This window comes from Hevea brasiliensis, chromosome 3 (genome assembly GCF_030052815.1).
Source record: "Hevea brasiliensis isolate MT/VB/25A 57/8 chromosome 3, ASM3005281v1, whole genome shotgun sequence".
NCBI classification, from domain to species: domain Eukaryota; kingdom Viridiplantae; phylum Streptophyta; class Magnoliopsida; order Malpighiales; family Euphorbiaceae; genus Hevea; species Hevea brasiliensis.
This window is the reverse complement of record NC_079495.1, coordinates 102015136-102029017: the sequence shown is the minus strand read 5'-3', so window position 1 is coordinate 102029017 and position 13882 is coordinate 102015136. Positions and strand designations below refer to the sequence as shown.

General features: G+C 34.1%; 1 protein-coding gene across 1 annotated transcript; it reads left to right on the top strand.

Moving 5' to 3' along the window:
* Positions 1 to 8287: 8287 nt before the first annotated feature.
* Positions 8288 to 9037, top strand: LOC110661518 (NADH dehydrogenase [ubiquinone] 1 alpha subcomplex subunit 1). Its single transcript, XM_021820172.2, is given in 3 exon segments — positions 8288 to 8477; positions 8479 to 8590; positions 8701 to 9037. Coding segments are annotated over 3 exon segments (249 nt in total). The 5' UTR covers positions 8288 to 8433; the 3' UTR covers positions 8794 to 9037.
* Positions 9038 to 13882: the final 4845 nt, after the last annotated feature.

Sequence of the window (13882 nt, the reverse complement as noted above, 5' to 3'; positions counted from 1 at the left end):
ATATATATATATATATAATTTAATATTATTATTCATTGTCTAAATACTACATCCATCCTGACAAACCTTCAAAATAAAAATGAAAAGGAAAATATGAGAAATTTGTTACTCACCATTAAGGGTGTGCATGGTACATGACTACGAATTCTGACATTGAATTGAAAAATTATATTGCATTGATTAAAATTATATTGAATTAAATTTATTTTATTATTTTAATTTAAATTTAGTTTATATTAAGAATAAAATTAAAATTTTACTGAATTAAAATCAAATCAAATAATTTATTTTATAAAATTTTAGATAAAATATAAGTATATATAAAATATAAGTATATATAAACGAATGATAATAACAATATATACAATATATACACATATATATATTATTATTATCATTCATTTATCTTTTTCTAATAAATTTAAAATATAAATAAATTAAATTATTTTATATTTTTTAATTATAATAATAATAATAATAATAATAATAATAAATTACATAATAAATTTATTTTTATTTGTATATGTATCTTATAATTAAATGTTATGTAACTAAAAATTATGTTATATGATATATTATAAATTAGAAATTAATTTTAAAATTCAAATAATATTTTATATATTATTTTTTATAATAATAATTATTATTATATAAACTATTTCAAAAATTAAATTAAATTAGATTAAAACACTACTATAAAATTAAATAAATATCCAAAAATTAAACTCATAGTATACTAAAAGTTTATTTTAATTTTTAGATAAATTTTCAATCAAATACTTACTTTAATGCTGAGCTTCATAAAGTGAAAGGCAGAAAGCCTGTTTTAGGTCTTAAACTATTGGCCAAAATTAAAATAAACTCTTAAACTTATTTTGGGTCAAAAAACCCTCGACCATTTAAAATAGCCATTTAACATTTAAATTAACAGAGTTACACACCCAGTAATACCAAAATTAACAAATGCAAGTTCTACTTCCAATGCAACCTCACTTTACTAAGCTTTTGAGTGGTGATTCAAGCATGGCCCAACTCCATGGTAGAACTTGCAAAAGCCACATCAATAGTATTGTTGTCATTGGCCAATAGGGCTATTTCTAGCAAAACCATTTGCCACCGATGTCTCTTCCTCCCTAGGTTGTGTTAGCTGCAAATGGTATTTCAAAATACCACAACCTACCCACGGCCTTTACCAGATTTTTTTTGCACAAAATCTCCTCCACCTAAACCTTTTCCACCGTTCAGTCTATGTCATGCATAAACACATGCATCACACTGGATCCTTTCCGCATGCAAAAAAAATTACAAATTCGCACAAAGGCTAATTGTCCAAGGAAGGGAGAAGCACACGCTACCAAACAAAAAAACACACTCCCTAATCTCCAACACACACAAGCTTAGGATTTCATAGAGAGAGCTAAAGGAGGTAATGATTGCACTTATTTTCCTTTTTTATTTTATCATACAAAAATTGAGTCTTCCTAATTTAGTTATTGTGATGAGTAGTTCTCCTAAAAGATCTTATGAAGAGGATGGTCACTCCTCTTCTTCAAAATATTCAGGTGAAGAAACAACTGCATACCTTAAGATGGCATCTGGGGTTTCAAGCGACTACCATCCTTCCTATGATATAGCTTAAGATGCTTGAATTACTAAAATTTATTGTACTGATTCTTATGATGCAGATAGAAGACCACCTTTGCACTCAATATATCGAGTGCTATCATCTTCCAATGATTTGCATATCGATACTTATTATGTTCTTCTGAAAGTAGGCTAGAATTAATGGATTCCAAGGACAGTAGAGAACACAGGGTTGAAACCCAAAATCTAAGGACTAAAGTAAGAGACTTGCACATTGAGCCAAAGAGGGATTCCTAAAGTACCAAAAGTGATAAGGATTCAAGGTTTGGAAGTAGAGTTAATGATAGTGAAGAAATAAAATACAACAAGGACACTTATAATGATCCAAAGAATGACATGAAGATGGAAAAAAGATAGTTTTAGTATAGCAAGTAGACAGTTAAATTGAAAAGAATCAAAAGAATACCATAGATGAAAGAGATATTCTAAATCCTGATCACCATCTCATGGGTTCTGGAGCTTGTAGACAAGAAAACAGGATAACAACAAGAGAGCAACACAATTAATTTAACTCTTTTTTTATGGTGATCTATCTTTTACACAGATAGCTCACCGATTTTTATATTAAAATTCAACAGAGTGGATCTACAAAATAGGAGGAAGTGGCACATATAACTCCTAAAACCTCTCCCATATAGCTGACCAGATCTAATATTAACTAAACTCCTATTATTACTCCTACTGGAGTTTGACTCTTTATTTGTAAAAAAAAACAAATAATTCTTCCTATGCTGTACAACGTACAAAACATAAAAAAATAAAACAAGTTTAATTAGCTTCAACATTCACTCCCCTTAAACTTGTTTATTCTTTTTGACTGATTGCCTTCATGCCTAACTTCTCTCGTAGCTCTTCAAACCTTTGCCTTCCTAAAGGCTTTGTTAACATATCAGCCAATTGAACTTCAGTATTAACATACACCAAATCAATGCTTCCAGCCTGCACACAATCACGAATAAAATGATATCGAATATCGATGTGCTTACTCCTATCGTGATATACCGGATTTTTAGCAAGAGCTATGGCTGATTTGTTGTCCACTTTGAGTGTTGCTTTCACTTCTATACCTTCAACTGTACTAACCACTTTCCTTAGCCAGATTCCTTGACAAGTAGCTGCAGTAGCAACAATGTATTCTGCTTCACACGACAACAACGCTACAACTCTCTGTTTTTGCGAGACCCAAGTTACTGGACTGCTACCAAGAAAATATAGAATTCCAGTTGTACTTTTTCTGTCGTCTATATCACCAGCAAGGTCACTATCACAGTAACCAACAAGATCCATATCTGATTGTTTCTTCAAGTAAACACAACCAATGTTCAAAGTACCTTTGATGTACCGTAGGACTTGTTTTACTGCTGCCATGTGGGTTGTCGTAGGCTTCTCCATGAATCTGCTCAAGACACCAACAGAAAAAGTGATATCTGGTCTTGTATTAACCAAATATCTAAGACTTCTAATTATGCTCCTGTACAACATTGTATCAACTAACGTTTCACCTTCGACAACTTTGCTCAACTTTGTTCTTGGTTCCATGGGAAGCTTGCACGGATTGCACTCCCCCACTCCCATTTTCTCCAAAATCTTCTTGGCATAACCTGTTTGACAAACAGAAATTGAGGTTGCAGTCTGTTTAACCTCAATGCCGAGATAAAAACTCAATAATCCGAGATCGGTCATGTCAAACTTCTGCTGCATCTCTAACTTAAATTTGTTGATGACATTCCAATTTTCACCTGTCAAAATGAGATCATCTACATAGACACCAACAATCATAATTTTTTCTTCAACTTTTCTTTTGTAAAGAGCATGTTCATGCGGACACTGTTCAAAATCAAGTGCCTTTAAATACCCATCAAGCTTCGAATTCCATGCTCTAGGTGCTTGCCTTAACCCATATAAAGCTTTATGTAATTTCAAGACTTTATATGGGTTTTTCTTGTCTTCATATCCAATTGGCTGTGCGACGTAAACATCCTCTTCCAATTCACCATTCAGGAACGCCGTTTTAACGTCCATATGATGAACCTCCCAATCTTTTTGAGCCGCAATTGCCAATAAGACCCTTATAGTTTCAAGTCTTGCAACTGGTGCAAACACCTCGTTGTAGTCTATGCCTTGTCTCTGCACATAGCCCTTTGCCACTAATCTGGCTTTGTGCTTTACAATCTTGCCATCTGGATCCTTTTTTAACCTGTACACCCATTTCAAACCGATTGGCTTGTGACCCTTTGGCAGATCTGTAAGTACCCATGTACCATTTTTCTGAATTGAGGCAATCTCCTGCTCCATTGCGCTTCTCCAATTTTCATTCTTAGAGGCCTCTTCAAAAGAAGTGGGTTCCTCTAAAGAAAGAAAACATAGGCTGGCTTCTTCTATTTCTCGAGTATTATCATAAATCTCTTGAAGAGATTTGTATTTTTGAGGATGGCTCGAACTGGAACTTGAGTTTGAGCTTTGTGACTGCGTGCTAGGTGAGGAGATTGAGCTTGGAGTTGATGGTGTTGCTACTTCTGAAGGAGTTTCTGCTTCTGAAGGATTTACTGCCTGTTTGTTGAAATTTACAGTAAATTCTTCGGCTTCCTTTATTCTCTCCACTGGATCATTGTTCCATTGCCATTTTCTTCCTTCCTCAAATACTACATCACGACTCACAATGATTTTGTTCCGGCTTGGATCAAATAACCTGTAGGCTTTAGTTCCACTTTCATAACCAAGCATTATTGCTTGATTACTTCTATCAGCTAATTTAGTAAGATTAGGAGTTACATCTTTTACATGTGCTACACATCCAAACACACGAAAATGATGAACATTAGGAATCTTACCGAACCAAGCCTGATAGGGAGTCAATTCTGGAATACTCTGCGTAGGAGCTCTGTTCAAGATGTATACCGCCGTTTTTACTACTTCTGCCCAGAATCTCAAAGGGACCTCCATGCTCTTTAACATACATCTTACCATTTCTATAATTGTTTGATTCCTCCGCTCCACCACACCATTTTGTTGGGGTGAGTATGGAGCTGTAAGAAGTCGTTTGACTCCCTGCTCTTCACAAAACAATCTGAATGCTGTGGAGGTAAACTCTCCTCCGCGGTCTGTTCTGATTGCTCTTAACCTCATGTCAGATTCAGATTCAACGATTGCCTTGAATCTCTTAAAATTATTTAGAGCTTCATCCTTGCTTTTCAACATATATACCCACATGAATCAGGAAAAACCATCAACCAATAACATGAAATAATTATTACCTCCACATGTTGTTGGTGTTATCGGACCACACAAGTCACTATGGACGAGCTCCAATGGTTTATTTGCTCTAAACTCTGATTTTTTCGGGAATGAGGTTCTGTGCTGTTTCCCCACAAGGCATCCATCACAAAGTTTGTAAACTTGATCAATGCTAGGCAATCCTTTCACCATGCACCTTCTGCTGAGTTTTCTTAATGAATTGAAGTTAAGATGACCGTATCTAGCATGCCACGTCCAAGGTTCGTCATCCATCCTTGCCATTAAATTTATTGGCGTAGCAAGCTGTAATTTTGCGATATAGAGTCGATTTGTTCTTCTTTCAACATCCACCACCAGCTTGTTTCTCCAGTCATACAACTTCAGGTGTCCATCGCCAATAACAATTGTGCTACCTGCTTCATCAAGCTGTCCAAGGCTTATAATATTGCTTCTAAGCCTTGGGATGTAATAAACATTCTGCAGTGTCAAATGTTCAGTATTTTTGCACTGAAATAAAACTGAACCTTGCCCACATATGTTAGCCATAGATCCATCACCAAATCTCACTTTACCAGTAATGGTTAGATTTAATTCAACAAAGCAGTGTTTTTCACCTGACATGTGGCTACTCGCACCTGAATCCAAGTACCAATTGCTTTCTTTCTTTTCGGCTTCACTTGTATTTTCTTGTAGCATGATAATTTCAGACTCCTCTGCTGGTAACAGTTCTGGTACACATGTTTCCAGCAGCAGCAAGGATGGTCCCTCATCTTCTTGTTGTTGTGTTAAGTTGGCCTTTTCATCTCTCTCTTTTGTGGAACATTCTGAAGCATAATGTCCCATTTGGCCGCAACTATAACACTTGATTTTGCTTTTGTCTTTTTTCTTCTGTGGCTTCGACTCATCATCACCACTTCTTCTTAAATCACCGTTAATCCTTCCTCTACCACGGCCGCGTCCTCGGCCTCGACCTCTGCCTCCTCTTCCACTATTGTTATTTTGAGCTTTCTTGGAAGAGCTTCCCTCCTCTCTAGCCTTCCATTCAGCTCTAGTAAGAAGAACTATTTCAGCCGAATTGCCTCCACAACCAAGCAATCGTTCTTCATTAGCTTTTAGTAATCCAATTACCTCCTATACCGATTTGGTTTTCAGATCACTAAATTCCTCTATAGCGGAAACTATCTGCATAAATTTTGAGGAAGTAGAACGTAACAGCTTCTTAATCACCTTCTCATCTTCAACTATGTTACCAAGACTTCTTAATTTATTGACAATAATGGTGAGTTTTCCAGAGAATTCATCTATTGTCTCTGAATCACTCATCCCCAGTGCCTCGAACTCTCTCCATAAGGTTTGAGTTCTAACCTCTTTCACCTTTTCTGCGCCTTGGTTCATAATTTTGAGCATATTCCATGCCTCCTTAGCTGTCTTCTTGGCCCCTAGTTGAAGCAAGGTATCCTCACCTATACCTTGATAGATGGCCGCCAATGCCATCTTGTCCTTTCGATTATCAACTGGACCTTCAGACTCGATTGGCTCCCATACACCTTGAGCCATCATAAATACTTCCATTTTAATAGCCCATGCTGCATAATTGCTCTTTGTCAACATGGGATATTTTAGCGTAACCGAGCCCTCCTTCTCCTGACTCGACACGCTTTCTCTATTGGAAACATCGCTGGCGGCATCCTCTCTTTCTTTCAGCTCTCTCTCTCTTTGTTCTCGCTCTCTCCTTGCTCTCTCAATCTCAAGATGAGACATGTTTCAGGCCTTGATCAACCTGACTCTGATACCAAATGTAGACAAGAAAACAGGATAACAACAAGAGAGCAACACAATTAATTTAACTCTTTTTTTATGGTGATCTATCTTTTACACAGATAGCACACCGATTTTTATATTAAAATTCAACAAAGTGGATCTACAAAATAGGAGGAAGTGGCACATATAACTCCTAAAACCTCTCCCATATAGCTGACCAGATCTAATATTAACTAAACTCCTATTATTACTCCTACTGGAGTTTGACTCTTTATTTGTAAAAAAAAAACAAATAATTCTTCCTATGCTGTACAACGTACAAAACATAAAAAAATAAAACAAGTTTAATTAGCTTCAACAGAGCTGGCCAAGGAATAGAGGTAGTAGAGCTTGCAAGAGCTTTGTTAAAGCTTTGCATGGTGATTTAAGCATAGCCCATATATTAACATGTGAAGCATGGTTTTTTCACATTATTAATGGAAAGTTACAATAAGCACTAGAAGAAGACAGACGTTGGTTATTAGAAATGGCAATGGGACGGGATCACTTCTTCTGTCCCTGCCCCATAGGAGATCATGGTCGGTGTGAGGCGATTTTTCTCGTGGGGAATTTTCTTTTCATTTTTTTATTTTTTATATTAATTTATTAATACATAATATAAATTTATTTATTAAAAAATAAAATATAATTAAAAATGTAAATTTTACATATTATTTTCACTATATATTTATATATTTTATTAAAATTATAATATTTAAATATATAAAATAAATTATTTTTAATAAAAAAATAATAATATATTACTGTGTGTATGGTAGGTTCCAGGGTTTCGGGGGGAGTATAAGGTCTTTTCGTCCCCACCCCCTACAAATCTCGGTCGGGACGGGGTCGAGAAAAATTAATCAGGTTCGGGGTAGAGCCGGTCGAATTCAAGAACTTTACCATTCCTATTGGTCGTCATATGACTATGTGACTAACGTCCGATTTAAAATGAACTAATATCTATTAACTTTAGTGTTAAACGTACTATTTTAAATAATTAATAGGCTTTTTTGGACTAAAAAAAGTTTAAAAGCTTATTTAACTTTTGATTAATAGTTTAAAAGTTAAAATATGCTTTTTATAGAAAATTAAGGGAAAAAAAGCTAATGTATGTGTGTAGCTTTGCTGTAAATGATCAAAACTATTTGCAAGCTGTTCAACATTCTATTCGATTTAACTTGGCTCGTTTAAAAAATAAGCCAAGTTTAAATTCAATTTTTATATTCATTTAATAAATGAGTCGAGTTTGAACTCCATAATATTTAATTAGTTAAGGCTTATTTCTAGACTCGAAAATGAACTTGTGAGCAGATTTATTTATAAAAATATTTATATTAGTTATTATATTTTATTATTTTATAAATATTTATTATTTTATTTATAAATATATTAAAAATAATATATTATTTAAAATTATAATATAATTAATATGTAAAATATTTTTATTAAATATAATTATTTGTAATTTTAATTTAATTTTTATAAAATTAAATTTAAAATCATGTAATTTAAATAAAAAATTCACAGTTAAGCTACTTGCGAATTATTTAAATTCTATTCGATAAAAACTTGGCTTAGCTAAGTTGGTTTAGAGCTATTGTTACGAATGAACCATCGTGAATGAATCAAGTTACGAGTATATTGATATTGAGCTCCACTTAGACACAGACTGACCTCGAGCTCGGCTCGAGTTGAGGAATCAAGCCTCAGCTCGGCTGGTTGGATTACTCCCCACCGCGTGGTGAAAAAAAGATGACGGTGGAGAGGAGATCCATCGAATTCTTCGCAGAGAAGAAGCAAAATGTCGTGGAGATGGTTAGAAGCAGCTCTACCACTCGGAATCATAGCAGGAATGCTCTGTGTGATGGGTAATGCGCAGTATTACATCCACAAAGCCGCTCATGGTCGGGTATACCTTTTATTCCCTTCTTTTGTTCTTCTTCATCTGGTAGATCTAATCGTATAATTTTCCTTTCTTAAGCGTTCCATAGCTCACAAGTTTTTTGCGATTTTTAACAGCCGAAGCACGTCTGTAACGATATGTGGGACGTTGCAATGGAGAGAAGGGACAAGAAACTTATGGAGAATCAATCCACCCCTTCTCCAAATTAGGGTTTTTCTCTCTGGTACTTTATCCTTCCATTATAAGGCATATGGTGGACATTCACCTTTTGTTGGTATTTTGTATTACTGTTGCTGCCTAGGTTTTTCGCTTTGTTGCTTGCTGATAAGGTTGTAATTGATTAAATGCTTTTGTCTACAGTGTTTGGTTGACCTTCTATGAAACCCATAACTTAGATGCACAAACTATATGGTAATAAAATCGAATGTTGATTGTCCAAGTCAACTTCATTTACAGTGATTGCTGCCAAAAGCATTGTTTTGAATGTTGGGTGAAAGATGAAAGGTTGAGATTGATTGCATGTATTGTTAAAGAGGACTTCAATTGAACTGTATTAAATGTGCACAAATTCATTTTGTTCCAGAATGAATATTTTATACTAGTAATGAGGACTTAAAGTGTTAACTAGTTTAAGTTTTAATAAGGTTGGTTTTCTGAGATGTATATATGTGTCAATGTTGGGTTTCTGGTTATATGGACTGGAGCAAAGGCTGAAATTGATTCCTTGGATTTTGCATTAGAACTGCTTGGCTTCATGATGCGCAATTGTAATATCATATAATCGTCTACTCTTGATCAATTAATGTAGTTGGTATAGCATTAAACATTTATAAATTGTGTTCTAGGATTTGAAAGTGTCCAAATATCCTTGTAACTGGAAGGAAAATCATTATGAGGTACTTCAAGAGTTTTGGAGATAAAAGTTCATTGGAAGGAAGGCATCTAAGTTACATGGGTGAAAGTCAGATTTGAGCTGTTGGTATAAATTTCCTTTGTTTGTTCTTCAATTGAATGTCAATTTATTCAATGCCCATTGAAGTGGAACTGTGTGGTGTAAATGGAATAAGCTGTGTTGCTACTGATATTTTTATTGAGGATAGTCATGATGAAGAACCAAATGTATTGGCGTAGAAAATTCATTAAAAAAGGGTTTATGTGTTTGTGGGCTACAATGATGATGGTTTTAAAATGATGTGAGCTGGTTAAGATGAAGGCATTCCAAAAAGATGAGGAAATACTGAATAAAGGCCATGTAAGAATCATTAGAAGGAATTTGCCATCTAATATTTGCATTAGGTGTGGCCTTCCTGTTACCTGAATGAATGCAAAAAGATATTGATCATTTGGAACTGTGAAGGAGCATTTGTTAGATATTTTGCGGCATGGCGATATTAACTTGTTCATTTGTGCTCCTTCTAATGTTATTAGGAAATCAAATTATATGCTGTTAATCTGGCTTTTGTTCATGGATAGAACCAGATATTGCCATGTGAGCCTGTTTTGTAACACATGAGGACAAGGATGATTGGAGGATACTAAACTATGTCATCTAGCAGGTGGATAACAAGACTGTTAGTCAGTCAGTTGGAAGTCAATTGGTTGAGCTGTTAATATATATATATATATATATATATATATATATATATATATATATATATATATATATATATATATATTCTTTTTCAATTTAGCTAGCTTGAATTATCAGAGTTCTGATATATTGTAATGATCATTTTTATAGAAATGTGTTGATTACTCTTTCACTGACATCTCCCTCACAATTCTTGAAGATTCATTCTTCTTCTCCTATTTTCCTTAATTTTCCCTCTTGTTTCCTGAACCTTCCTTGTACCAAAAACTGGAGTTAGGCCTAACAATCTAAGGCCCTAAGTGATGTGCTTCCCCAGTCACTTGTGTCTTCATTTCATTATGCTTCCCCTTTTCCTTTAGGGCAGAGTACTATTTGATTAAATTGAGTATGTGAACTGAACCGGTTCAGTTTCTCAGTTTGGTTATTTGGTCTAATCAGTTCGGTTTCAGTTTGAATTTGAAAAAAATGGTTTTCAGTTCGGTTCAGTTAGTTCAGCCAAAATAACGAACTAATTGAAGTATCGAACCGATCAATTTATTTAACCCATAACACAGGCCTGTCGTTTTAAGTTTAGTGCGTACTGTTTTGTTGTTATTGGAAAGGGTCCTTGTACTGTAATCCCTAATTCACTTTCAGTCCAGATTCCCATTTGATTTTTCCTTGCAAATCCATGTCTCTTTTGTTCTTTAACTCTCGTCTTCGACTTCTTTTGTTTTCAACTTCTTCCACTCCTTACTCACTCTCGTTGCTTCTCTCTATGTATCTGCATCTTGATCTGAGTTTGGCAACAAATGCAGTGTTTGCTTTTGGTTACTTCTCTCTGGCTCACTCACTGTCATCAACTCATCTCATCTCTCATCTCAATATCTCACTGCACGTCCATACCTTGATCTTACAGTCTCAATATCCCTCAATATCAATTCCTTTGTGTCCTCTCTCCATGAGTCGATCTCATGTGTCTCCTTGCCTTCAAGTAATTTTTTTTGTTATAATCATAATTTTGTCTCCATTACAAAAATATGCATCTGCAGTTTTAACGGGTATAAGGGAATTACATAATTAGAATCATACTTTTAAGAGAAAGGAAGAATGTTATGTTTTGAACTATTGATCTATTATTATGAAATATGTATTTGATTTGAATACATAATTAGTATTGCTGGTTGTTGTTTTCATAACAGCTATTGGGATCTTTTACCTATGGAGCTGCATGTTGCTTTTGTTTTAAGTGTCCAATTTTGCCCAATGATGCTAGCCTGCTTATTTTCCTGAAATCTACTCTTTGTTAGGCAGGTGCCAAACCAAATGACCGAACCAAAAATTTTTGGTTTGGTTTGATTAAGTCTCCCACTTCAGTTTGGTTCCATTTATTTGGCACTTTACTTATTTGGTTATTTCGATTCGGTTTTGAATTGAACCAACTGAATGCGCCCCCCGGGGGGGGAGGGGGGGGGGGGTTGGTGTGGTGTTGGGTTGTGCGTTGAATTTTTATTGAATAACATACAATATTATGGGATATCATGCACTAAGCTTTGTCAACAATTTCTGAAGAAGGAATAAAGTGCTCATTCTATAATGCAGCTGTGCTAAGAAGTCTGATTAGCAACATTACTTTGATGCCCTTTATGTTTTGTTTTGTTTGTGAATTTTCATGAACTCCTGAATTTCGAAGACAGATTGTGGATTTCTGCTCTGATGGAATTTAACTATACCTGTGAAGTTGGTTATGGTGGAGCTTTTTTTCGATTTTGATGGCCCTTGTAACATTCTGCTTATGTTTGCTAGTTATCTAGAATTGGTGAGGGTTGACTCAAATGGAATGACTTGTTAGTCTTAAACTCGTAATCACAAGATGAGCTGAAATAGTTGAACAGTTAATTTGGTAGTTTTGCTGGATACCCCAAGTTGGTAGAGGAAACAATCAAGGGAGGTGGAAATCACGCCTATCCATTTATATGCTTTAGATTGATTTCTTAATGGTGCATGATTATCAAAGACTGATCTTTTGATTATATATGTGATTTACAGCATGTTCCGGCGTTTTGGTACCCGTATTAAACGTCCTCAAATTTACAGTGATCTTTAATCTTTCTGGACCTTGACTTTATACTGTTTGGACACTGTTTTTCTCGGCCATGGTTCATAATTACTGACCATTCCTAACCACTCTTCGGCTGCTGTTCCTAACAATGAGCGTCTCACAGTAAATGCTGCGGTTAGCTTTCAGCCAAGTTGCATCAATAAAAATCACTATTTTATAGTGTATGTTGTTGCTTTCATTATTATTATTTTTTTTTATCGTCCGAGGGCTCGACTTTAAAAGTAAAAATAGGGAGAACAGGGAGGTTTGCCATGCCAATTAAGGTGATTTTGAAGTTGATGCTGACAAGATATTTAATGTCACTTGACAGCGAAGGTAATAACCCATTCTCTGCCTCTATTTTTCCCTACAAGCTTTCGCAGGGTGTAATATCATATAATGACAATAAAGTAACGGAACAAGTGGGGAAATTAGTGGTGTGGTTGAAGTCACTTTTTTTTTTTTTTTTCAAAGTGGTTGAAGTCACTTTGTGTGAACTTTTCTTGGCATGAATTCTCCAAACGTGATGGTACTAAGCTATGACATATTAGACATGGACAAAGGTAAAATGGCGAGTTGAAAGCCTTTGCGGTCATCTCCTCTCCATCTTTTTAGACGTAGGCACACCTCTCCATCTCCTATCCATGAATAATTAATCATACCGTTAACCCACATCTTGTTTTTATTTATAATAAGGCTGAATGCATATTTTACACCCGAGAGTTTGTTTGGTTTGATTTCAAAAGGCAAAATGGAATTGTTTTGTATATTTGGTTTTAAAAAAAATCTATTCTATGAATTTAATTTTAGAAATTAGTTATAACGAAAATCAATTTCTATTACAATTGATGAAATTTGAAATCTCTTATATAATGAGACATGTGAAATAAGTTATTTATTACTATATTGTTAGTTTATATATTTGTTATTTGTTATAAATTTTTAAGTATAATTTTTTTTGAATTTTATAGAAAATTATAATTTTTTAATTTTATTCTTAAGAATAATTTAGAAAATAAGAATAAGTGAATTTCAATTCTAGAATCATACCAAACATGAATTATATGAAATTTAATTAAATGCAGCATTTTAAGTTATCATACCAAACAGTAAAATGAATTTCAAAACTTGTAGAAAAACCATGGGGAAAAATTTTGGTGATACCATCACTTAGGTTTTCATGCCATCACATAGTTTTAACGTTTTTTTTTTATATTATTATATAATAACGTTTTCTAGAAATAAAGCTTCTTCCCATTTTTAGTGATGTCTTTTCTCTATCTGTGAAGATTCTTCAAAAATAAAGTGGACTATTGGAGTATCCTTGGGTGAGATATCTTCTACTACAACCTGTTACTCCACATTAAAAATGCATAGCTTCTGGGCAAAATTATGGATTTGGAATTAATCAAAGAGAGAGAAGCGAGGAGTTTAGGAGAAAGAACTTGATTTGTGCGTAATTTTATGCTCTATAATAATTTAACATGTAAATTTATAATTCTAATTATTTTTTAACTATGATTGGGAGAATTGGGAGAATATAATAATTCTAATTTATAATTCTAATTATTCTAATTCTAATCAAGAGAATTGGGAGAATATAATAATCTACAAGAGGATGCTACCA